Here is a 26,058-nt window from a genome sequence, read left to right on the forward strand (position 1 = left end):
GTGTGAGAACGCTTGTCCCTCAGCATATGCATATATAAGCCTACTATACACTTTCAATTACAACACTGTTCCTGTTCTCTCTCACACACACGCACACACACATGGGGACACTGAAAAGGCAGAGTCCCTTTTTCCCTGTTATGCAAATAACATCAGCCCTTAAAATGGTTTGAGTGAGAATTAAATGTGAATTAAATGAGGCTTGGCTCTTTTCTCTCCATTCTATCTGAATAAGGCAAAGCCCCGTCACCATGGGAGATCCCCACGCCGTTGCCATGCCTGTTATGGGATTGACAAGACGAGAAGTGACATAAATACCGTGGCCGGCGCTCAATCCAATTATGTGGCGTGGCCCGCCTCAATATCTGCTAGCCATGCAGCGCTGCGCTGGCGTCCTTGTATTCAGCCCGCCTCAGAAATAAGACTGGCTGTATTCAGCTCCAAGCCTAGCGCTAACCTCAGTCTCTTCACCTCAGCTAGCTCTGAGTCTCTGCCCTCAACCCTACGCTCAACCCATCAGCTCAGCTTAATACAGGCCTTTGGACAAGGTGCTTCCCCAGGCTCTCTGAAACCCCCAGGCTAAAACAAAGTCCCCTCTGAAGTAACCAAAGGGCCCAAGCCAGTTGAAATGAATAGCTTTTGATATAATAATATACACACAGCACTGAGAAAGGAAGTCTCTGTTTAGAGAAATCCAGGGTTTTGTTTCTGTGACTGAAGTCTCTGCTCAGTCTGTACACTCATGCACACTGATTTCTGACACATTGAGGGTTCTCCATTGTTTTTACATGTCACCTCATTAAAGGAGGTTTTAGTTGTGGATGATTTAGTATTGAATTGTGTAACTTTCTATGCTGAATGTAGGAATAGTGAAATGGGACCCTAAGATCATTCTGGTTTTTGAAAATGGGATGATTTCTAATAAATTCATGGATAAAGTGCAACAGAAATCTGAATTCTCTACACTTTTGTGAAAGGAAATAATGATACTATACTGAGCACTGTGCATTTTTTCCATTTTTCAATTGAATATAAAATTGTTTTTGGACATATTTGTGGAAACTGCATCTCAGCCTCAAGTCTTTTGATGGGTGTCCCCCATGGTATCATTTGAGTGACAACCCACAGTGGTCATTGCTCAGAGATGTGCCATCAACTTCCATGGCACACTGCTAAATGGACATCATACTGTAAAGCCTATAAGCACCACTGAAACAATTTCCCCCTCAGTGCTGTGTTCATCCTGCATATTGAGAGGAGGAGCTCTAGCTAGTATTATCTGCCTTTTTTCATGGGTACAGTTGTGGTGATGACAACAGACCAGACTGTAAAAACTCTGCACTCTTTAGTATGTTGCCATGTGATTCAAATCACAGTGTAATGTACAGAATGCTCACAAATGGGCCCTGTTGCTTGTTCAGATAGGCTTCAGCCTATTAGGCTGATGGAATTGACGTCACATAACAAAGTATTTTGAGTGCCTGCCCACACAGAAATTGCACCAATCAAATTATAGTAGCGACATCGTCATTCGGTATTCCCAAAAAATGTATGCCCATTGGACAACATGAATAAGGCTTTCATTAACAACGATAAAAATAAAACTTAAATTTCTTCTCTTTGCTAATTCTTACTAATTGACCAAATAAGTACACAAGTCAAAACAAGATCCAAGGATGTATATACTGATTTTTTAGCAAAAGTTAATTTTTGTTTCAGTTTGACTTCAAGAACAACTGGAACTCTAAGGATATATGTTGCCATAATCGAGGATGTTACTTTGGACTCATCTTGGTCTTTAAGTGGGTCAGAGGGAATGATAAGATGGTACACCATGCTCAGCGGTACCTTGTCTGCATGTAGTGTACAGAGGTTGGGGGAATATACATTACTATACATTACTTCTTTCATTTTGGACTCCACAATATGACCACCCTTCAGAGGAAACACAGCTCAAGCAACTTGGCTATGGTGGTGGTGGATGGCGCAAATTTACATGTCAAAGTGGGCTGAACTCAAATTTAACTTTAAAAATGAATTTAATTATTTGTGAAACATCAATGTCATAATTGCCACTGTAAATAGACCATGAAAATGTGAATACACTAATGGTGTGGGTGTCTCTTTATTGCCCAGTTAAGATGTTCAAAACATATGATGTTTAAATATATGTCAATAAAAGTGGTCTTTTTCAAACCATACATAAATTGTTCTATGTCTTGTTGTATGTCTCGTGTTGTCAAATATTACTATGATGGTAGCAGTGTTGGGCAGTGATGTACTACTTTGTAATGTGTTATAACGCTCCGTTATTTGCATTAAGTGGACAGACAGGTCCGATACCTGCTAGCTTGGTGCAGTTAGCTGCAACTAAAAGAGGAGAAATGTGACTCCAGGTAACTAGAGTTACCTGGAGTCACATTCTTATGTTCTTATGCATGTTTTGCTTTCTTAGCTGGCTTGCGAATGTTAGCCACTGGTAAGTCTTGGTCAGCAAAAATACATTTTGACCCACAACATCTCATTTTCTTTTTCTATATTTGTTAAACACAGATGATGTAATATGAGTGTGGAGGCATAAAGTTGTTTAATGGCACCTTTAGTGGAGATGGGCTGAATTACTAAAGTGAAGTTATGCTCAAGGAATCAGTGCTATATGTAGATTTAGAAACAAGCTGTGTTTGACAACCTGAGAAATGTACAGCACAGTACGTGTGCTGGTGAAACATATTGGTGACAACATTTAAATATGCTTATGCAGTGATTGCCAGTGTTCCATAGTGGTTTCCTGTTGCTCTGAGACGACGCTCGGTCCGAAGCACCTTCTGAATAGCACAAGAAAAAAACATGAGCGAGTGAACTGAAGCAACAGGTTGGTGTGAGCACTGGGTCACTTTCTCTTTCCCCGCTCCACTGACAAACCAAAATGTAAACCAGACTTGACAACCAAATCGGTCCCCCTCCCCTCTTCCCCGGCAGTGCTTGGCTTGTGTTTGGGCCCCGGAGCCCATTTTAACCACAGGCATTTACAAGCTCCCCTCTAAACAACCTGCCAGGTGCTTTAAGCCTCCCGCTGAAGGGCCGCAGAACGTTATGAGACTCCAATAAGATTAGAGCAGAATGGCCTGTGAATGGAAGAATGGAAGCTCTTATAATGGGAAAGATTGTTAGCACAGTGATGTGTTGCTCTGAGCTCCCATGACCAATCTACAACTAATGAGCATTCAATGAGCGTGCTCTATGTCACAAGTGTCCCAAGGCTATGATGGGGACACTGAGGCGAGCCATTTCTCATATTTGTCAGCAACACGGGCTAATCGCTTCGGTCAAGTTTTACTTTTATTGTATGAATTCAATATGTGGTGGACGTTCTCACACTCTCACACTGCTTGATGAAAATTCATGGGGTTGGTCCCTGGCAAGTGAGTATTTCATAGTGAGATGTTTATTTAAGCATTCAGAGATTGAGTTTCTAGAGTACTAGATTCAATTCTAGTACTCTTCTTACATCCTTGAAATGAAATTTTAAAAATTCATTTATTTTGTAACCTAATCTTTAACTATTTTTTTTTACAAGTTTGTACAGCTGCATGCAATGCAGGCCTTTTTGGCAAAAATTCCTGAGCATATAAGAAATTATGCAGACAACTTGTATGTAGACAAAAGCAAAGTGAAAACAAGGTCACAATACCAGATATTGTTGTGCAGTGTGGGAACATCAGTACCAAAGATATATAAGTACCAAAGATATATTATATTTAAAGTCTTCCACTTCTCTTCACTGTGCAGTTTGTTTTCACATTCATCTGCTGAAGGAGGAAAGTTTCTCTGTGCTCACCTTAAATCTGAATTTAACACGTACACCTACAAGGATGATTGTTTGGAGCCAATCATGATCCAGTATGCAATTTACGCAAGTATGATGTGGAAACTTGAAGCCTCCAGTGCACAAACACTGAGAACGGACTTTACAGTGGAGAAGGAGACATCTTGTGTCCAGCAGTTCAGCTTTTGAAAAAATATTTACATATTGATAGATTCTGGATTTTTCAATGAGAGAGTCAGTTTACATTTGAGTAAATGTCTTGAAGGCAATTATGTAACAAGTGATTGGTATTGAGTATTCCATTGCAGTGAAATAATTCAAATTAATCTTAATCTCACAGGGTATCAAATCTGCATATTAATCATGATGAGTCTGAATATTATAACAATTGGTTTTGGGGAATCTAAACAGTTTTTTTGATTCACTGAAGTGTTGTTAAATCAGTTTAACAGCCATCATTTTCTGAGAAAACTACAATGAGTCTAACTGTAAAATTACATTACATAAACTTCATTCACACACTTTAAAATGTCTGACAAATGCATTGTCCTAAATTTTATTTTACAATGCAAAAAAGTACATTGAGGGAACAGGTGCATAAAGGGAGACACATACACACACACACTCTCTCTCTCTCTTTCTCTCCCTCTCGCTCTCTCTGTGTCTCTCTCTCTCTCTGTTTCTCTCTAAGGAGCTTTATCCCAGGGCTTGTGTCTCTCTCTCCCTCGACAGAGTGAGATGATGTTTAATGGAAAGTTAATATGGTTTTAATGCTTGTCGCCGCACTTCGACACCCAGGGCCCCACTAATCCACTCTGTTCCACACTGCCTGGAAACAGATGCTCTGGCCCAGAGACACTGAGAGAGTGGGAGAGACAATGGGTGAAAAGAAGAGTGAGAGAGAGAGGAGAGAGAAGATACTATTGACTATTGATTTACTGAGTATAGAGTCAGAATACAGTATCTTCACAGTGTCATCCTACCTTTTTACTATAAGCTTGGATCACTCCAATAAGCTGGCTCCCTCCTCTACATTGAGAACATGGGACTGTTGTATTTATGTGAATGGCTGGTCACTGTATACTGTTGCAAAAGCCTGTCAGTGTTGCTCCCACTCAAACACTGATCAAATCGATAGATTTCTGCAGAGCTGTGGCAAAAGTAACATGATGTCCGGAGTGTGATGAAACCTATAGAATATACAAGTCGATCTCTTTCTGCTAAACATCTTTGATTCAATTTATTCTTTTTTTAACTACCCAGCAGGTGTCATGGAGGAAAAAATATGCAAAAAAGAATAAATAACCATGGCAGCCATAACTTAAGTTAAAGGTTGTTGCTGCTGGAGAGTGTTAGCAGGAGGCTAGCAGCTTTGTTGCTGTACTAGATAGATAGATAACATGAGATCATAATATAGTGTGATTGCGAATACATTTTTTCTATAAACGAATAGTGTCAGACCTAAAGAAAATACTCTCTCTGCTCTCTAAAACATCAATGAAGGATCAATCACCCATTTATTAATGACTGATAAGATATCTATGGATGCAAAATACATTTGTGGTACAAAATTTGGTATATGGACTATGCAGGAATATTTAAGCCAGGTCAAAAATGGCCCGCTCCATACTATGAAGGGTCAGAATATGAACAGTATGTAAGGGTTAAATGTATAAATTTAGTATAAAGTTTATAGAATACAAGTAATTACCCAACACAGCTTAAACAAATGTAGCATTGTGCTGGAACTAGTTTTTCTTTCTTTTCCTTTACCTTATTTCTTAAATAGTATAATCACAGAATATGTGAATTTCAACTTTGTCATTTAAAATTACAATGGAACATTTCCACTGTAATTACTAATATCACAATAATAAATCAGGCTTGTGTTTAGTGTGTTTATTTATCATAATGGGAGATGTTAGAAATGTTCCTGTTGCCTATATGAAAGACAGATTCAACATAAATACAGCACACAGCTTCTTGTTGAACATTTATCTCCGTCATTTTAAAAAGATTTTATTGGGCTCTAGTTATATTTAGCTTTCACATGCCTTCATTTGCAACACTTTTCATATGTATCGTCATTTCATCAGTTTGTGTGTTTGGTCCATGTTCGTTAAGACTTACCAAGGCTTAGAGCTGTGACATGAGTCTTAACTAGTTATTACTTCACCGTAGACACAGCCGTAGTTGTTTCCCCCTCTTTGCATGTGTTATCAATTCAGGGAGTTAGGTGGGGAGGGTTCATGTTGTAAGACTTCTAGAGGCTAATAGCTTTAAAATGAGTCTTAACTGGTGTTTAATTCACTAACAGCTGTTGTGTTGGTTAAGAATCAAGCAGCAGGCTGGTCTGTCTGTCGGACCAGGAGGAGAAATTAGTTCTGCTGATGCCCATATTCCCTCCCAGAGAACCATCTGCTCCACTTCAATACAATAGAGGGATTTTCTGAAGGAATAAAATGCTTTGAACGTAACAATTTCTCTCTCTCTCTCTTTGAGAGGGGTTTTGGTTAAGGTGTCGTATTTCCCGGCAGGGCTGCCACTCAGCAAATCTGCTGCACATTTAATGATTGGTTCCTTTTGTTGAAGAGCGGATCATTCCATCATAATGCCTTCATAATGAGTAGTTTACAAGATTATACCGAAACGAGATGCATTTAAATGTATATAGATTCAGGCCAGTGTACAATAAAAGCACTTGCTCAGTTCAGTTAACTGAAAATTCTTGAAAATGGATATGATAGTGTTCATTATGACTTTAGGCCTTATGGTTTATCATCACAAGGCCTGCTGAGTAAATTAAAGTTATTATTTGTTGATGTTTCATTTTCTTTCCTCCTTTTTTTTCTTGCTTATATTTTTATTTCTTTTAATTGCATAGCAATCCACAATCATTTCAGGAACAAGAACATGTAAATATGTTTAAATATTTGTTCCCCTTTTATTCATTTCCCCCACTTTTTCAATAAAAGAGGACACTGTACTTAACAGATATATTTTCTTTCTTTAGTGATTGTTGTTTAGCACATTTGCACAATGCCAATTTTGTTTTAAAAGGCTTAGCTTAGTTTAAAAGTGTATTGGACAATTAAAATGTTTTTTTCTAAAACTAATTTATTGTATTAGCATTGAGAAAGTACATGTAAAAAAATACAGCAATGATGAAACAGTATCTCTGAAACTCTGGATGATCTACAGAAATCACTGTCAACAGATTTTTTAGGGACTATTTCTTCAATAGAAAGTAGTTCCAATGAAAATTGTTCACTGATAAGTTGCTCTTGATTTTTTGAAAATGCAAGTTTATTCAGTGTAGTGAGTTCCATCCATCTCTGTTGTATTGGGTTGGAGGCAGAAATCTCGAAGACAGATATCTTCAAACCTTGACAAATATAACCAAAAGTATCAATAGATACTCCTGGGGGTAAGTGACAAAATGTTTTGGTTTTTTGTAATTTGGGTGAAATAGCCCTTTGAAGAAGATACAGTTCTGTTTCATGTAAATCTTCTGAGATGGACAATGGGAATATGGAAGCAAATCAAATCATTAATTGAATTCAAAATGTCTTGGGCTGGGCTCACTGTATACTGTGGTCTAAAGTAATTAACACCCTATACATTCATGGTTTATTGTACTGTAGTTCATGGCAGATTTTTTATATGATTAATGAGGCTACAATGTAAACCCATTTGCCATGTATCGGAAAGTTTGCAGGTGCTGCCCAATAAGAAAAAAAGGCATAATCACAAATATGAAAGCAACCTTTATTCAATGAGTTGTCATAAAATAGTGAAAAATGTGTTATAATGTCCCACAGCTCAAGGAGATGTATTAAAATGTCTTGTTTGGTCCAAAACCATTCAAATCGCTAAGATATTGGATTTACTGTCATCATAGCAGCAAATTTGAGAAGCTGAAACCAGAGAATTTGGGGCATTTTTATTTTAAAAATTACAAAAACTATCATTGATTATTAAAATAGTTTAGTTGGATTGATCGACTAATCGATTAATCAACTAATCGTTGCAGCTCTACTTACATGGGCTAGTAAATAGGCCTAAGCACTTATTAAATGTCACTATGTCACATATAGACATCACACTTTAGACTTCATACAAGGAAAAACACTCACACCCCTCCTAAAACAGTGACAGTGTGTGATGTGTATAACTTTGATGTTTTAACAGTGAAGCTTGTACTACTATCTGTTGTTGTTTTAGTATCATTACAATGTTTAGTCTACTGCAGGCTATAAGTCCAGATGTTTCAGGTCCAACAATGCATAAATGTCTCAGACTACAGGCTGTCTGTCATCACTGCTGAACCCAACAGTGAAAGTTAAGATGTCTATTTGTCATTAAGAGTAATTCTCCTCAGACATTTAAAGGTGCAGTGTGTAGAATTTAGTGGCATCTAGTGGAGTGGATTTGGCAGACATGGAATATAATATTCATAAGTATGTTTTAATTAGTGTAAAATCACCCCAAAATAAGAATTGTTGTGTTGTTGTTTTGTTACCTTAGAATGAGCTTTTATATCTACAGGGAGCCGGTCCTCCTCCTCAGAGTCTGCCATGTTGCACCGCCATGTTTGTACAGTAGCCCAGAATGGACAAACCAAACACTGGCTCTAGAGAGGGCATTTCACATTTTTTGCGAGTTCACGGCCACCGTGTGTTGTCCTACACGCTTGAAAGGGGAGGGTGAGGGGAGGGGTATTCAGTTGGTTGCAATCCACAACCTCACCACTAGATGCCACTAAATCCTACACACTGGTACTTTTAAATTATAATCCTTAAGATTTCCTGGACGATTTGGCGACACCTGTGGTCACTAATGGTAACTGAAAGTGGGGTTTATTACTACAGAGTAGCTACTTTGTCAGAAATATATAAATGAATATACACACACACACATATATATATATATATATAACAGAATACATATGTTAAATAAATAACAAAAGAGCAACTGGTTCATCTGTTAATAGTGCAGCTAAACACACTCACATTGTAAGTAGGCCTAAGTAGACAAGTTCAGTGCAGGACAGGAATGGCAGATTCTGCCATTAACAATGAAAACTACTTTATCAAGCAGTAATCAAAAACTGCAAACAGAAGAATGGTCAATGCTGAAAACTGTCAACCAAATTGTATTAAAATGAGGTTTAATTTATAGAAAACATTAAGGTTTATAACTTTAAATTATAAACTTTTTTGCCCATGGGTGCCTGCAGCTGACATCGCTTCCTGCACGGTTAAGACAAAAATCCATTTAACAGAAATAAGATTTATGTTTTGGTTCTTTTGATGATTTAATTCTTTTCTAAGCATGCAATTAACAATTACTTAAATTATCGATTAATCTGTTGATTATATCAATTAGTTGTTTCAGTTGTGTCAATAAAATGTCAGAAAATGGCGATAGATGTGGATCGCTGTTTCCAAAGCCCAAGATCATGTGCCTCAAATGTCTTGTTTTATCCATAACCCAAAGATATCCAGTTTACTTCAGAACACTAAAGAACCCAGAAAATATTCAAATTTGAAAAGCTGGAATCAGAGAATTAGGTTTTTTTTCTTAAAATGACTCCAAACGATGAATAGATTATCAAGAATAGTTGGCGATTAATTTAATAGTGGACAGTTAAAGCGATCGATTGACTAATCGTTGCAGCTCTATTTTTTTCTTTTTTTAATACCTACAAAAAGAAAAACGCACACAATTCTGATTCTGTTTCTTGTTTGTTTTCCAGATTGAATGAAATAACTGGATGAAGGGACGATACACGGACTGAGCACGTGCTCAAATACCATTAGTCACAGGTTTTATCACGCGCCCTCAGGGACTCACCTCTCGCGCCCCTCAAGTCCCTTTAAAAGCTCCTTTGTTCCTCTTTGACCTCTGTCTGTCTGTCTGAAGTGCATCCACTGCAGGTGTGTAATACTTGTATAATTGTGACGACCTGTCTGCGGCTAGGCCATATACCAAACTTCATTCATAAAAAAGCATCACTGTTTATGCGGAGTAGTGATATCTTTCAAAAACGGCATTACTGTGTATAAGCTAATATTTTCAGCATTCTTATTCATGACATAAGTTGTCAAGTTGTAGGCTAATACAGTCTGTCTGTGCTGTCAGTAGCTGTAGAATTTGCCATGATGTTCGTTTTTCAAAGTGAAGTTAGCATCGGCCTTTTGTGTTTAGGTTAAGGTAAGAATTTGGTCATTTTGGTTTAGTGCCAAATATTTAAAGACAGAAAAAGGCATTCTTCAGTTAGCATAAATGATGCAACATTATGCCTACACAGCATTCATTTTCATTTGTCCAGTTTTAGAGATACGTGACTGTTTGCTGCCACTAAGCTACAATTTGGAGACAACACATAGGCTAAATAAGAGTAAAAATCTGACATTTTTATCGTTAATTCAAGAGTTAACTGAAGCAAAAAGCGCAAAGGCCAAATAAATATGCCTGTATGAGTTACACTGCTGTCACTGTCAATGTGTTCCCTCCTGAACTTCAAATCACTCTACACTCATTCAAGTCACCAGGAGACATTCAGAGCGTCAGCATGATCAAAGGCGACCAGAACAAAGCTGACTTTAAGTCTCTCTCTCTTTAAATCGTTTTAAGCGGAAAGGCCACCTTATGTCTCCCCGACGTGTGGAATGAATGACAGATAATCTGTGACGTCGCAAGATGATGATGCAATGCGAAGACAACAAGACTGTAGAGTCTCACATCATCATGAGGAGGAGGAGGAAGAGGAGGAGGAGGTAACTCTGCTTATAGTTACCTCTTATTTTATTCACTTAACATTTTCTGTCTGCTCAAGTCAGGTGCCTAAAAAATATTATTCTCATATTCTGACAGTATGTGAACTGTGATATAATCACAATGCGCCACGGCCAGTCCTGAGATACTGCTTAACTATAGTGCACCTATAGTGAGGGGCGGTGTTATAATAGGCTAAAAATAATAATTATAAAAAATACAGCACTTTTCATTCATAGTGAAACTCAAAGTGAGCAGTATTAATAACCTAGTAATAAAAAATGTAGCCTAATAATATAATCTGTATGTTGACATTATTAATAATAACAATAACGTTATTATTATAATCATTTATCTATTTGATTTATTATAATTTTACTGTTGTTGATTTTATTTGAACGCTCTCACACAAGGTGAAAAGTCAACAAACTGAGTCTGAATATGTGTCAGAAATACTGTGCTGGGCTGAAATAATTTATTCCTCAGTCTTGACTGTTATTTCGTTTTTGTGGGCGGCTAAATGCTGCATTCAAATGCTGTTGTTTTTTTGTTTGTTTGTTTGTTTTTTGTTTTTTACTTCTCTCAGACAGTAAGAACATATTAATCTAAATAATGCACCATGGCAACGCTGTTTCTCAACATGCACTTGTTGGTTGGTGAAGCCTTCATGCATCTAATTTTTAATTAGTGAAAATCAATTTCTGTATCAGCTGCATCTTAAAAGCAAACAATCAGATCACTGACAGAGATGAAACCAGGAGGGCTTTTTAACTGTTTTTGACTAAAGTCCAATCAGAAATGCATCAGAGAGCCGTTGACCAATCCTCTGGCCCTGAACTTTGTGTTCAAGAGCCTCACGCAGAGAGATGGGCTGGGGGTTGAACTTGTGCGTGTGCACGCGAATGTGCTTGAGTGTGTGTGTGTGTGTGTGTGTGTGTGTGTGTGTGTGTGTGTGTGTGTGTGTGTGTAAAGAAGTGAGTCCCTTGTATAAAACCTTTTCGAAGAGGGCACAGAGACACAGAACACAGTCAGTGTGTGAGAGTGTGTGTTGTTCATTTTATCCTTCACTTTTCCTGAACACATTTCTGCCAGAAAAGTAAGAAAAAGTGAAGAGAGAGAAACTTTTTTTTTTTTGGAACAGCCATGATGTTTCCCTGCAGCGCCCTGCCGCCTCCTCTCTACCCGGGTTTACTGCGTCCCCCGGCTGCTCTCTCCTCGCCTCTGACCCGGTCACTCCCCTCCGGCTTCCTGGTGGAAGATCTTCTCCGAATAAGCCAACCTACATACAGCTACATACATCGGACTTTCTCCTCCAGAAGCCCCGGGGACATCCTCTCGCTCAGCCCGGGGCCGGGCGCCTCTCCCCGGGCGTCAGGACTCAGCACAGAGCGGTCTGTGCTGCAGAGCTCCGGCCAGCAGAGCCGCAGCAGCTCCGGCTCCCCGCAGACTGCCTGCCCGGACTCCAGCTACCTGAAGTTCGGCGTCAGTGCCATTCTGGCACCGTCCACACGGAACGGTGAGATACCTCAAAATATACTGGATGACGATGGTCTGATGATTATATCTTAGATGTAGATATAATATATTATAATATTATAAATAATTATTTTAACAAAAGAAAATAATGACAAATAATATAACAAAATATTAAGACCGAATTATTATTATTATTATTATTATTATTATTATTATTATTATTATTATTATTATTATTATTATCATCAATAATAATAATAAGAATAATAATAATTGCTTTTATTAATGTTCACAAATTGGCATATACAGATTTTGGGATGCTGAATATGCCAAATATAGTAAACATGCATTGACTCTGTTGAAAATGTACCTGGTGAGGTAGTGAATGCTCTGTAGAATTACTTGCATTCAGCTTAAATTTATCATCATGTAGAGGTGCATATATTTGGCTATATTTTCTTATTAAAACAAGGTTATAAGGAGCTATAATAACTTACTGATATTTATCCATTTTGATACATATCTGATGTATTTTTTTCCATGTGTGAAACAAGGATGTGAAGTCGGTTTGTGTTCATTTTTCAGCTTGCTCCTCTACTCCAGTCCAGAGTTTGCAGACTAAATCCTTCCCTCTACCTTTCTTTGATGGAAGTCTCCATCCTTTCATCAGAGCTTCTTGTTTCACAGGTAGGTGGACCCACCACTTCTATAAATGAGCATTTTATAGAGCAGTTTCTGAACCTCATTAACACTCCATTCTCAGTAACAGATTTATTTAGAGTGAATTTATGAGTGATTTGGATTTACTCCATCCCTTGTTCACAACCTTCCAGCAGTTACTCAAGTACATTCACTGTATTTACATTCAAGTTTATCCACACCTGTTATAATGCACAACCAATATAATGCACAAATGCACAAACAGTAGAAATTAGCATCTGTCTGCTATTAAGTGTGGTTGCAGGTCAGCTGTGTCTCAGCTGTAGGCCTGAATATATTCCATCATCATTTATATTTAATTGAATACTCCAAATCAGGAGCCTGTAGTAATAAAAATAAGAAATTCATTAAGATATTATCCTTAATGAGATGATGACAAGATAAATAAGATGATATGCACAAAAATAGTTTTCTCTGGTTTGTCTGTTTTTAAAAGGTGTAATAAAAATGTTTCAGTTTATTTCATAACATTATACTAATGTATCTACAGGGATTATTTTTTTAAATCTCAACAATTAATAATGTTAATATATTAAAGCTCACTCTCTGGTCTGCACTTTGATCCTAAACAAAACTCACATTGGGAGTCTCAGCCACTTACTGCTGACTGTGATGAATGAGCAACAAGCATTGCAACACTTTTTGGCCATGCAGCCTAAAAAAAAAAATTTTTTTCATAAAAGTTTTATGAATTGTATTTTCAGTACACTGTCTGTTTCTGTTGGACTCTGATCTTAGTTAGCTAAACTTAATTCTCACTACTAACAAACACTAAATGTTTCCTCGGTGTTATTTACAGGTTATTGAAATCAGAAGGCTGGCTTCATGTAGAGGAGTAAATATAAAGAAGAAATCACACATAAAGAGCTCATGCCACCATATTGTTTCTATCTGCCTTTAGAATTTCATCCAACAGTAGATACTATAGATGATTCAAGCACCAATTCAAAAAGACTTATTTAATGGACATATTGATCAATACTGGTATAAACTGACAATACTACTTTTATTAAAAATGATTTAGGTGTCACAGCCCTTTATTAAACTAGTCAAGATGTTTTGTTTGTTTCATACCAGTAATAGTGCACTTCTGTGGGAGGAAACCAGAACATTTTCAAGATACTGAACAGGACTCTGCAATTTAAAACATCAGATCTGAACCATCTGAAATCCTCAGTGAAAACATTTTACCAGCCGATGTGGACGGTGAGGTCCCAGCCGGCTGTTTAGATGTTGTCAGCCTTTTAGCATGGGAATACCCCGGACAGCTCGGAATCAGCTCCGCCAATTTGAAGGCCTATTTAGGTGACGCGCTGACTGCTGACATTAGCACCAGTTGTCCTAATCTACAAATTAGTCCGGTTTGTCACGCTCTAAATATATTAGTGCCGTTTGTCATGGTCTAAATGTGAGGCGGGTATCTTCCCAGCTCAGGAACTCAGCGCCTCTTCACGCGCCGTCGTTTTCCCACCAAGCCCCTCTGCCTGCCCACAAAGCTCCCAGCACCGTGACCAATAGGAGCCAAAACCACACACACACACAAACACACACACACACACACACACACACACACACACACACACACACACACACACACATTTAGAATCTTTGACATAGCAATGTTGCTCACAAATTCTGTTCAATTCGCTGATTTTCACCCAGATTACATTTCATTTAGTTTTGCGTACTTGAATCTCTTTGCACAACAGGTTCCAACATCCACCAGCATAATGATCAATTCTACAAAAAGTCAATATACTTAAAAAGGCCTGAATCATATTCATCCATCAGCAGGAAGCAGATAAGATGTAATGCAGGTATATAAGACTGAGATCATCTGTAAGCTCTCAGTATCTAAAGTGTCTCTACATTATGCTGACCTGTCTTTAATGGGCCTGTAATATACTGGCCTGTCGACGGCCTTTTCCACTCAATTCATTACAACACAATCAGCTTTCTCTATGCATTTGCAGCCTATACAACCCCCCCTTCATGCTTCATTAGAGGCAGTGTGAGCTCAGCTTTGGAGAGCCTGTCTCATTAGCATAGGCTCTGTTTCCACTGCCGGACAAATTGGGCTTTTTAACATGAGATTTCAAGCAGGACATTCCGGGAGACACTGACGAAGTGAGAGCACTGATAAATTTGATATTTAAAGCGGGAGGATGTGTAGAATCTACAGTGAGGGAGACATCATTGAAGATCATCTTCACAAGCAGGATTCAAACTCCTATCACTTCACAAACCAGAAAGCGGTGCATACAGTAAGATCTTCAACTAGTGCACATTAAAATCTGATTTCTGACAGTTTAGACACACTGTAGGTAGAAATAAAAGTGAAGGCAGAACTAGCTAAAGAGCTCAGTTCATTCATCACAGGCTGGATGACATTAAAACTGAAATACAACACAATCAACTGTGTGTCACAGTTTTTATCAGTGCTGCAGGCAGTCTCCTCCACCGGCAGAGCAGCTATCAAATAATGTCACTTGTGTCATCGCCGGAGCCAATTATTGATGAAATATAAACAATATTTGTAACAGAGGAACTTCAACCAACTTGTGTGTTATACCCACACAGTCTAAGTCCAATTTAAAAAAAAAAACTTTACATCCGCAGGTTGTTGTGTGGGCAGTATTTTACTGATAGTTGACCACAGTACAGCTGCACATATTTATTATAATTAAAGCTGAAACTATTATTAGATTAAATGATTAGTGGGTTAAAAGAAAATTAATTAATTGGCAACCATTCAAAAAAAATCTTTTTAAAGTGAAAAGCCAAAAAAAGAGACTGATTTCAGCTTCTCACACTTGTTTTGTGACTCCTCTGTGATGAGCTCTGGGATATTGTGATGGGTTTTGTTTTGTTTTTTACATAGAAAAATGTCTTATAGAATAATGGATTTAATCGTGAAAATAATCACAGACCTAATTGTAATGAATTGTTTATTCATTTCTGTAGCAATAGTAAAACCTCCTGAGACGTAGTTCAATGACCCTGTAAATTAGAATAAAATGATTTCATCACTGGAGGATTTAAGTTATTCGTCAAAATCCTTTTTTAGATTTTTTTTTTGCATGTTTGCCTTAATTTGACAGTTTGACAGTGCAGAGAGACAGTAAACAGAGCAGAGAGAGCAGCATGACATGCAACAGAGCTCTGAGGTTTTGTAGTAAGTGTCTCAACCAGCAGGCTCGTCAGGAATTCATATATTAGCAGGTGATTTAATAGTCAGATGAAATGAGGACGTTTATATGATGCAATTGTATTTTTCTGACACAAGAACAGTTCCTTTCAATATATTGTCAATATTATATTTTCCTTCCGTTTTTTTTTTTTTTTTTTGAATATATGATTTTTTTGGTCCTTTGCCTTTTAAGTTGTTCTTTGTCCTTTTTGGAAATGCTTGACTGTTTGCTTTTTGTGATGGTTTTCCTGTATTTGTGTATTATTTGTGTGTGAGAAAATGAGGACATGAACATGTGACATGGAAACTGTGTGATACCTGCAGGAGATTCCACTTTTTCAGTGAACACATGTTGTTGTGTTCTGTCCCTCCAGCCTCTTCTTCTGTGGTTCCGGTCCCAGGGACGTTTTCGTGGCCCCTGGCCCCCAGAGGGAAGCCCAGGAGGGGCATGCTGCGGCGGGCGGTGTTCTCGGACCTCCAGAGGAAGGCTCTGGAGAGAACTTTCCAGAAGCAGAAGTACATCAGCAAGCCAGACAGGAAGAAACTGGCCAGTAAGCTGGGACTCAAAGACTCACAGGTGCATAGCAAGGACTATTTTACTTTATTATTTATTTTAGGAATCCGCTTTAAATAAGAACAACAATATTTCTTTCTCCATTGCTGTTATTTTGTGCATTTAAACCTCATTTTGTTCCATGTGTAAGCGTGAAGTGATGAGGAGGTCCATGATTGTGACTTCTTCTTTTCTTCTCGTGTGTTGTGAAGGTGAAGATCTGGTTTCAGAACCGGAGGATGAAATGGAGGAACTCCAAGGAGAGAGAGCTGCTGTCTACCGGCGGCTGCCGCCAGCAGACCCTCCCCACCAAAACCAACCCCCACCCAGACCTCACCGATGTGGGCAGCACCTACTGCCACAGGCTGGACAGGACTGCACCCACCAGCCGAGAACAGCTGGACAGCCCCGAGTCACATATTCATCACCACCACCACCACCATCATCATCACAATCCTTCCTCTCCATCAGAGTCCAGCAAACAGTCAGAGCTGTCCGAGTCAGACGGCGAAGAAATCACAGTTTCATAAGAGCTTCATTAAACTCAGCAGTGTGTCAATCTGCTCTGTACATGGCTGTGTTTTATCAGCGTTTTCCCCTCAGTGCCATAAATCTGTACAGTTTGTGTATATTACTTTTATATGTAGTTCAGTATATTGTGTACACAGTATAAAACATGTACTGAGCTGTTTTAGATTTAATATTTGTAGATTGAAATGTTTAAAACTCTTAAATATATAATTACTCTTTCCATACATATTTGTATTCTTTATTTTCTCAAATAAAGCTTGAAAAAGTCTCATGACGTGTCGATGTCTGACGTCCCACTGATGTAAAACTACTGGAATGTTAAGCTTAGATTGCTGTGGTCTGATGTGGTGTCAGCATCAGGTAATGAAGGGTGTGAGCAGGAAGGCACTGGACTCATTTTACCCCCCAAAACGAAAGTGATTCATAAGTAAATGTGGCCCTAAAAGAGGTCAAAAGAAAACAGAAGTGAACTCAAAATACAGCAACTGATCAGCAGCAAAGTTCCACAAAGACAAAATGGACCTACAGTAACAGATAACACATGAGGGGAACATGCCAAAGCATTTAACAGACACTAGGAGATTTATACAATATATTAATACTAAATAAAAGATTTCTAAATGGAACTTACACTGCTCAAACCCTCCTGTGCAGTGTGAGCAGCATCTTTCACATGATGGAGGCCATTTCTCAAACTCATAAAAGTAACATTTTGGACTGATAAAGATTAAAAAAAACCCTGCACTTTTACTCTTAATCACAAACTAAAAAATAAAAACTATTAATCAGAGAAACCAAGCTGTTTTCTGTCTGATTGTATTAGATATCATTGTTCATGATGAATAATACATTATTTGAAGCAGTATCATTATTTCTATTTAAAGATCCCCACCACGTGTTTTAAGACTAATAAAAAATACTGTTCTTTGATTAAAATTGATGAATGACATGCTTTTACTGCTACTAATACTTCTTCTACCTCACTAAAAACTGAGATTTAAGGTGAGAAACTTTCCTCCTTCAGCAGATGAATATAAAAACAAACTGCACATCCATCATTCTGCACAGAGAACAACATCCAACTGAAGGAAGGAAAAGTAAAACACGTTTTTGAGTGGAGGAACTTTAAACTTTTATGTATATGTTCATCAGGGTTGCACACAAGCAACAATTCTGTTTCCTATTATTTCATCCCTGTTAACACATTAAGATTGTTGTTAAGTTCACATTAATTCTTCCTGAACATTTTAAGATTTCACACAAATAAAACAACCTTGTAGATATGATCCTGCAGAATAACAAACTACTGAATAACCTGTCACTTGAGGGTTGCTCTTAAAACTTACTTTGACACGTCTCTGTAGTCAAGTGTGATTCACTTGATAAATGTGTTTTATTAGCGATGAACTTTTACTCTTTAAGTTTGTATTTTAGAGCTTTCGGAAGTGTAATTCTTAGAAGTTTGATAAATGTGGGCTGGATGTCTCCCTGACCAGCAGCACAGTGAGTCAGAGGAAAGAAGATGATGTTAGTACGACTGAAAGATAACAGAAGTTGAGTGTTGATGATGCAAAATTAACTAAATGTTTGCTTCATCTAGAAATTGTCAGAAAGTGTTTTTATTTCACTCTATTGTATTATTATTTTTAAATTAATTTGATTACATTTTCAAGTTTATCTCAGTCTCAAATTGTTTTACTGTTTACATTTGTTGTCTTATCATTTGCTTGTCAGTCATCTATGAAGCACTAACCTGTAAGAAAGGTGATATACAAATAGATAATTTATTAATTATATTAAATTTATCTGAAAAGCTAATTTTAATTTCAAATATGAAAATAGCATGTGTGTAAACTAAATGAAAGGTATCATTAAATGTGAATGTGAGGGTGTGTGGACATGGTTTTATCCAAAAAACTTCTCAAAGTTATACTTTCTTGGTGCGTTCATATAGGAGTTAAGCTTATAAGTGGAAATATCTTGTAATGATCCTGTTAGGCTCTATGATGTAAATGGATTACACTGCTCCTTTAAGATGTGTTCATCAGCACTCTGTAAAACCTCACACGCAAAAGGTTTGAACCAACTGTCACAACTCTTTCAAACTGATACACCCTTTCTCATTTCAGTAATCTGGTGTTGTGAAAACACGTGAATCTTTATATTTAGTAACATGTTTCATCCTCAAATTTTAGCAGTTTATCACAAGTGATCAGTATAAAGCGACACGGTGCTTAAAGGACGACTTCACAATTTTTCAAGTGTGTCTTAAAACAACAGTCAGGTGTCCATATAATCAGTGAAAGAGGTTTTCCTCGCTGTAATCATTCCTCCTGTTCATACTGAATATTAAAAGATCCCCTTCATATGTGATTTCAATCTGAGTGATGGAGGCCAAAATCCTTTAAAGTCATTTAAAATTTGATGTGAAGCTTATATGAGGCTTCAGCAGTCTGTTAGTCATATCAAGTGTGTATCTGCCATATTTACAGTCTTTTTAGCATCAAATTCCCTCTTTGCGTTTCCCTGTTGAGCTGTGGTGGAAGTATAAATGGTAAATGGACTGTACTTGTATAGCGCCTTTCTAGTCTTCCAACCACTCAAAAGCACTTTTACACTACGAATCACATTCACACACACATTCTCACACTGATGACACAGCCATCAGGAGCAATCAGGGGTTAAGTATCTTGCCCAAGGACACATCAACATGCGGACTGGAGGAGCTGGGAATCAAACAACCAATCTGCCGATTAGTGGACAACCCGCTCTACGTCCTGAGCCACAGCCGCCCGTCTTTAGTAACAAAAAGAGGGATTCTGACACTAAAAAGACTGTAACGTAGAAAGATATCTACTTGATTTGACTCATTTTGAGGTCTGAAGCTTCATATTAGCTTCAGATAAACTTTTAAATTCATGTTTGAACAGAGGGAGGATTGTGGATTTTTGGATGTTTCAACATTCATTCGGGCTCCTGACTGTTTTAACACAGACCCTAAAAATTGCGAACCTGTCCTTTAATGTTTTGGAGTTGTGTTTCAGACATTGCAGGGTTTCTCCAATGTTCACCCAGTTGAATTTGACTTTTAAAGACCTTTTTAATGCAGTTTAGTGCCTGTTTCACCATCATATCGATCAAAGAATGAAAATATGATGGAAAACCAGTAGGAACAATATGACCCTTTACAGAAAAATTAAATAAAAATCACCAAACTCAAAGATGGATTGTTAAAAAAAAAAACAAGACTTTATTGCCATCTTCCACTATGGATTATACAAGGAAACTGGAGAGCAACAATGTAAGACTACTAACGTTTGAATTAAATACAAAAACAATGTTATTTGTTTTTCTTTACTCAACATTCGGCTACAGAACAGATGACTGACATCATCATCATCACCATCATCATCATCATCATCATCGTCTTCATCAGAAAAACAATGACTTCTTTAAGCAGCAGTTTTAGTAATGCAAACTTTATTTACATGAGAAAATAAAAACAATCACTGACTTCATGCCATGCTCTGTAACCGTACACACAGAACAGAGTGAACCTCCTTCAGCTGGATAAAGAGCCGCACATAAATAACAAGAGTTTGGTCGAAGTGCTATACAGTGACAGCCATGTTGGCTCTGCGGTCTGTTAAATAACAGATGGGGCTGTTAATGGAGGGCATTAGTACATACAGTATTTACAGCCAAGTGTCACCCCACAGCACAGTCCAACACACTACTTAAACACACCTGGATATGACTCTGCTTGGTCTGGACTTCCTGAACGAAGCAGTTCAGCTCGCCACTGACAGCAGAGACAGATTCTCTGTTCTGATTGGTTGAAAAGAGACGGTGGTATAATTGCTCCTCCAGAATGAAAGTAGTGGTTTTTAAGCCCTGTAGCACCAAGAGTCTGCAGGTTTTCATCACAACCAAACAATTGATCATCTCCAGTTTGGCCGGGATATAAAAATCTGAGAACTTTTGGATGTCTAAAAATCAAAAGGAGGATTGAAAACCACTGACTTTACACAAAAGCTTACTAGAAGGCCACATGACGGCCGCTTTCAGAATAAAACTGGACATATTCCCCCAAGTAACCCTGACCAAACGCCCTGATGAAAACACATATCAGCACACAGCTGCAGCTTTGAGCCTTGTCAGTTTTGAACTCCATAAGGGGAAAAATAAAAACACACACACAGACACGCTGATGTTGCTGTGGAAATGCAGTTTCACTTATTCCTGGCCCCACAGAGAGACACAGTATATATTTCTAACATGGATATAAATCAGACACTTGATTAAATTAAGTGCTGGAGCTTAAAGCCATATTTGTACTGTGCTATTTTGAAAGACTTCTCCTCTAAAGCCCTGTCAGCAGATGTTTGTCTTCAGCAAACTACAGTCAAGGAATTTGGAGTTTTTACGTCACAGATGTAGAAATTGTAGATTTGCACTTTGTGTAGTTACTCCAAAGGTAATATTTATATTATATTTATATTATATACTTTAGGTTGATCATTGAGAAGAAGGAGCTGACACCAGTAGGGTCTATGACAGTGTTCAGCCACAAGGGGGCAGTCAAACACTGCATTTACACAGCTACAACAGTTGTAGCTTCAGCTCTTTACAGCAGTGTTTCTCCATCAAGACACTGCAGCAGGATTATGAGGCCAGCAGGAAGAAACATTGTTTTCTGCTGCATCTGTTTGAGAAGCGCTTCAAAAAACAGTTTTAAGTGGTTAACAACCTTTAAATATGTACAAACATATTGTGCCATGATGCTTAAAAACAGAGAGAAAAGGGAAGGGGAGTCCACTATTTCATTATTATAATACAGTGAGACGAGGTTTAAGAAACAGGAGAGTGGGGGGGGTGCACCCTGAAAGAGGACAGGACAGGACAGGACAGCAGAGAGGATGGGTGGGATTCGGTTGTTAAGATGAAACTGTACAGACTGAGAACTACAGGTGACTATGTGATCCTGCACACGAAACATCAAAACTCACTCCTACACTCTGGATTCAGCTTTTTTTTTTTTTGCACTGATGATCGAAACTTCAAACAAAAAAAGACTTGATGTCTAAATAGAGCCTCTTTATTGAGATTTTTTTAAGGTTGAATAAGAGCTAAAAACACCTGGATGAAGAGTGTGTGTCACAGCCTTAGTTCAATGTAACTGTACTGAACTACAATCAGGCTAAGGTGTGTTTGATTTCTAACAACATACAGGCACAGTGGGTGGAGTCAGGTTCAAATCTGAGTTGCTACCTGATTTGTTGATACAGAGGGCGGGTGTGAGGGTGTTGGGGTGTTGGGGTGTTGGGGAGGGGTGAGGGGGGTTTAGGGTCCATCTACCAAAGCATGAATAGAAACACAGAGTGAGTTAAAAAGGGAGGATGGTGATTCGGAACTACCAGCTGAACTCCACAGGCTTAGTGGATGAGATGAGGTGGCGCTCCTACTGCCTGTTGCTCTTTATCCTTTCCAGACGTTTCTTCAGGTCGTCCAGGTTGGCGGCGGGCGAGGCAGAGCGGGTGTGCGTGTGCGTCGGGGAGTGGGAGTGTGCGTTGTGTTCCTGCTGGTACAGCTCTCTGGACTCTTTGAGCTGCGACAGCTTGCTGTGGAGCATGTCGGTGGAGGAGGCAACAGACGGCTTGGATGACAGCAGGGAGGAGATGGGGGGTCGCTGCTGGGGCTCGTCCTCGCCTCCCCCGGTGCCCTGCTGAAGGAGGAGAGAAGACAGTGGGGATGTATTATGAATACAAGAAATATTCACCAGGAGGGTCACTGCTCAAACTGGGCACCGAACATCAAAGCTCGGATAAAAGTTGAATCGCACTGCTCTTGTGATATCTGGCACCTGGTGTGTGAGAGATCCACTTCCTAGTCTGCAAAATATCCAACGCTAACAAATAGCTTATGAAACCAGCATATAATTGACTATTATATGTTTCCCTCACGACAAATTTTAAAAAGGTGCTTTCTCAAAAACAAATCTGGTAAACACATGTGAAAGCTTTTGTCTGGACCAAACAACTAGTGCCAGACCATTTGAAAAGGAGGATCTCTATCGGGTTGTTTGGTTTTGGTTTGTTCAGACTGGTGTGTAATCAATCAGGCAAAATGCACCAGAGTTCATTTGAACCACAACAAAAGGTTAGGGTGTGAGAGCACTCTAAAAGGAATAGCTGTACATGCAGGGTGTGTTCATGTGAGTCAACTCACCCTGGAGGTGTTTTCCAGGCCTTGTCTCTGTCGGAGGATCTTGAGTCTCTCGTAGTAAACGGCTGGTTTCAGCTCTTCGTTGTTACTGCTCAGATTGGAGTCCGCGCCATGCTGAGGGATCACTGCACACACACACACATACACACACACATACACACATACACACACACACACACACAGACAGACAAGAGTGTTACTCTACATTCCCATACAACATTTTCACCTAAGCTCAGAGTGACGGCGGTTACCTGCTGAGGTCTGGATGCGAGCCTTGCCCTCTCTCTCTGACTCGATCATACGAAGTCCTCGCTCCACGTAGCTCTGGAAGAACTGGGAGGTGTTCTTGAGGAAGGGCTCCAGGTCTACATCTGAGTACTTCTGCTTGTACTCATACAACTCTGTCAAACCCTGGAGGGAGATTAGATACATTAATCAAACATGACTAGGTTTTCACAGTTCTTTGTTAAAGTAAACAGTTTCCCTTCTGTCTGTAAAGTTTAAAAAGTCAGTGATACTTTGAAATGCAACAACTACTGAACTAAAAAGTGTTGTAAGAATGGAGCTGCGCTGACCTCTTTCGTGTTCTCTTTGGAGCCAATCTTCTTGAAGATTTCAGTCAGAATGTCACTGACCTTTGTCTTTGACATCCGATCCTCCTGGGATCAAAAACATAAGACACATTCTTGTTATATCTATCATCACAATAACAGATTTATTTTGATACACAATCATCCTGAAGACAAAAGCTACTGCTACTAGTAATACATTTTAATCCTTGACAATAAAATGTGACTGTTGCTCACCGTGTGCAGACCAGTCTTCTCGTTGCCTCGGTCACTCTTGAGTCCTGACAGGTTTCCAGAGTGTTTGACCACCCGCCTCAGATGGGCCTCCAACTCTGACTCATTACGATTCTCTATCATTGACAGGTGGTCCAGGATCTAGCCATCAATACAGTAAAAAGATGAATAACTTACACAAATACTCTTATCAAAGCAGAATAATACCTCTGGTCAAAAGAACAAACCAGAGTGTGTGTGTGTGTGTGTGTGTGTGTGTGTGTGTGTGTTACCTTGGCCCCAGTCAGCTTGCAGAGTGTGTGTAACAGAGTCTTGAGGGTTCTGTGTGGGACGTCACTCTTGAGCTGCTTGAGTTTCTCTTTGGGGAAAACCTTCATGAAGTTGTGGACGTCCAGTAAGATCCGATCCAGGTTGATGTTGTTGATGGTCTCTGGGAGGAAGCGGATCATCCTCCACAGACACTGAACACACACACACTATTAGTACTGTTCCTGTCATCCATTCAAACTGGCTCATCATACACTTCAAATTAAGTTCCCTGTGTGAAATAGGGATGCAACAATTACAGTATAGATTATATATAGATTACAGTCTGAGGAAAAAAAATCAGTTTCACGATTATTATGCATAAATTTATTTCACAATACTACGGATGGATAAAATCACATGAGCATTTATAATTAGAGGTTTTATTGTATCTGTTCCCCACATTTCTTTGTTGCCTTTTGTTTTTAACAATTTCTTATGATTGATATGAGATTAAGATGAACTTTAGGGGAACTATTATTAATGTAGGTAATAAACTGAAGTGTTATCAACTATGATCCATGCCTAATTTCTAATTCATTTTTAATAATCTATTTTAATAATTACTCTAATTTTACATGTGACCTGAGAAAATCCTGTCCATTATAGTAAGAAAGAAATTGAAAACATCTCTTACACAGGTTTTATTAATCACTAAAATGCAATTAATAGATCCCATTGTCTAATGCTGGAAGTCTACAGGACCTGGTATATTTACCTACAGTAGCATACCAGCATTTACTCAACACAGATGAAGCAACAGGATGTAAATGGTTGCACTGAAGCCTTTGAGGGGATTACAAGCTGTTTTGGTCAGTGTTCATTTATAAATGGTGCTGCTTTGTTGCTGTAGGTTTATGTTGCACTGAAAGCTCAACTCTTAACTCACTGCTACTCTGTTGACTGTAATTGACACTTTTTATATCTAATTCCCTACCAACTCAATGTTCATTAAGTTACTTGCCACTAAACTAATGATTTTTTTAATTTAGTTATTACTTAGTGTATTACTGTCACTGTAACGTGTACAGCTGGATGGTGATTTTGAAGATGTTGCATTAAGTTTGGGATGTTGGATCCCTCAGTCATTGTCAGAACATGTCTCCTTTAGCTAATGTAGCCCCCCTTAGACACAAATTAGGGGAGTGACTTTTGTGACAGCATGTGGAACTTTGCGTACCTGAGCATGGCATTTTAAACTGGTACATCAGGTTTGTTTTGTTTCTACAGGCCGACCTTCGGTTGCACTTATGGAAATTTTGTTTAACACAACTGTCCAGTTTTGTTTAATTTTCCTCACAGTACAACCGTTGTTCATAGAAAAACAACGTACCATAATGTTCCTTTTTTGAGAGTGAGAACAGAAACACTCGGTGTAGCTGATCCTTTACAGTAACAAAACCATCATATTTTAAAGCAGCGTTAACAGTAATATCGCTGCATCCCGAGTGTGAACTTTAGTGTATGTCCTCCGCTGTGACAGGACTTACCTTCATGACCAGTTCAGGTAACATGGGAGACCCAGCTGTTGAGACTAAACTGTCCTGAAGCAAAACCAGCAGAGCACTGCAGAGAGGCGGGAAGAGAAGGAGTCAGATAAACAGGCTAAAACACAAACCACGTTTATTCAGTCTTTCTTCTAGGTTTT

General features: G+C 38.6%; 2 protein-coding genes across 5 annotated transcripts in view; one reads left to right on the forward strand and one right to left on the reverse strand.

Annotated features, from left to right (window-relative positions):
* The first annotated feature begins 9,124 nt into the window (after positions 1 to 9,124).
* LOC137182478 (homeobox protein DBX1-B-like) lies at positions 9,125 to 18,132 on the forward strand. Of its 2 annotated transcripts, XM_067588708.1 has the most exons (6): positions 9,125 to 9,765; positions 10,466 to 10,608; positions 11,748 to 12,122; positions 12,668 to 12,769; positions 16,367 to 16,569; positions 16,758 to 18,132. In XM_067588708.1, the coding sequence occupies exons 3-6, from the start codon at positions 11,750 to 11,752 to the stop codon at positions 17,073 to 17,075; spliced, it is 996 nt and encodes a 331-aa protein (XP_067444809.1). In that variant the 5' UTR covers positions 9,125 to 9,765; positions 10,466 to 10,608; positions 11,748 to 11,749; the 3' UTR covers positions 17,076 to 18,132. The 2 variants fall into 2 exon arrangements, with proteins under 2 accessions (XP_067444809.1, XP_067444810.1); XM_067588709.1 differs by lacking the exons at positions 9,125 to 9,765; positions 10,466 to 10,608 and having other exon boundaries at positions 10,635 to 12,122; positions 16,758 to 18,131.
* A 2,167-nt stretch (positions 18,133 to 20,299) lies between these two features.
* The window catches only part of ckap5 (cytoskeleton associated protein 5), a 38,293-nt gene continuing 32,534 nt past the window's right edge, over positions 20,300 to 26,058 (reverse strand). For 2 of the 3 annotated variants that reach the window (XM_067588713.1, XM_067588710.1), the window contains 7 exons: positions 25,901 to 25,976; positions 24,377 to 24,565; positions 24,108 to 24,245; positions 23,877 to 23,960; positions 23,553 to 23,712; positions 23,305 to 23,426; positions 20,300 to 22,801 (listed from right to left, as the gene is read on the reverse strand). In XM_067588713.1, coding sequence (XP_067444814.1) covers positions 22,538 to 22,801; positions 23,305 to 23,426; positions 23,553 to 23,712; positions 23,877 to 23,960; positions 24,108 to 24,245; positions 24,377 to 24,565; positions 25,901 to 25,976 — 1,033 coding nt within the window. In that variant the 3' untranslated portion in view covers positions 20,300 to 22,537. The remainder of the gene's footprint in view (positions 22,802 to 23,304; positions 23,427 to 23,552; positions 23,713 to 23,876; positions 23,961 to 24,107; positions 24,246 to 24,376; positions 24,566 to 25,900; positions 25,977 to 26,058) is intronic. The other variant, XM_067588712.1, reaches the window with a different exon arrangement.

This window comes from Thunnus thynnus, chromosome 5, assembly GCF_963924715.1.
Source record: "Thunnus thynnus chromosome 5, fThuThy2.1, whole genome shotgun sequence".
NCBI lineage: Eukaryota > Metazoa > Chordata > Actinopteri > Scombriformes > Scombridae > Thunnus > Thunnus thynnus.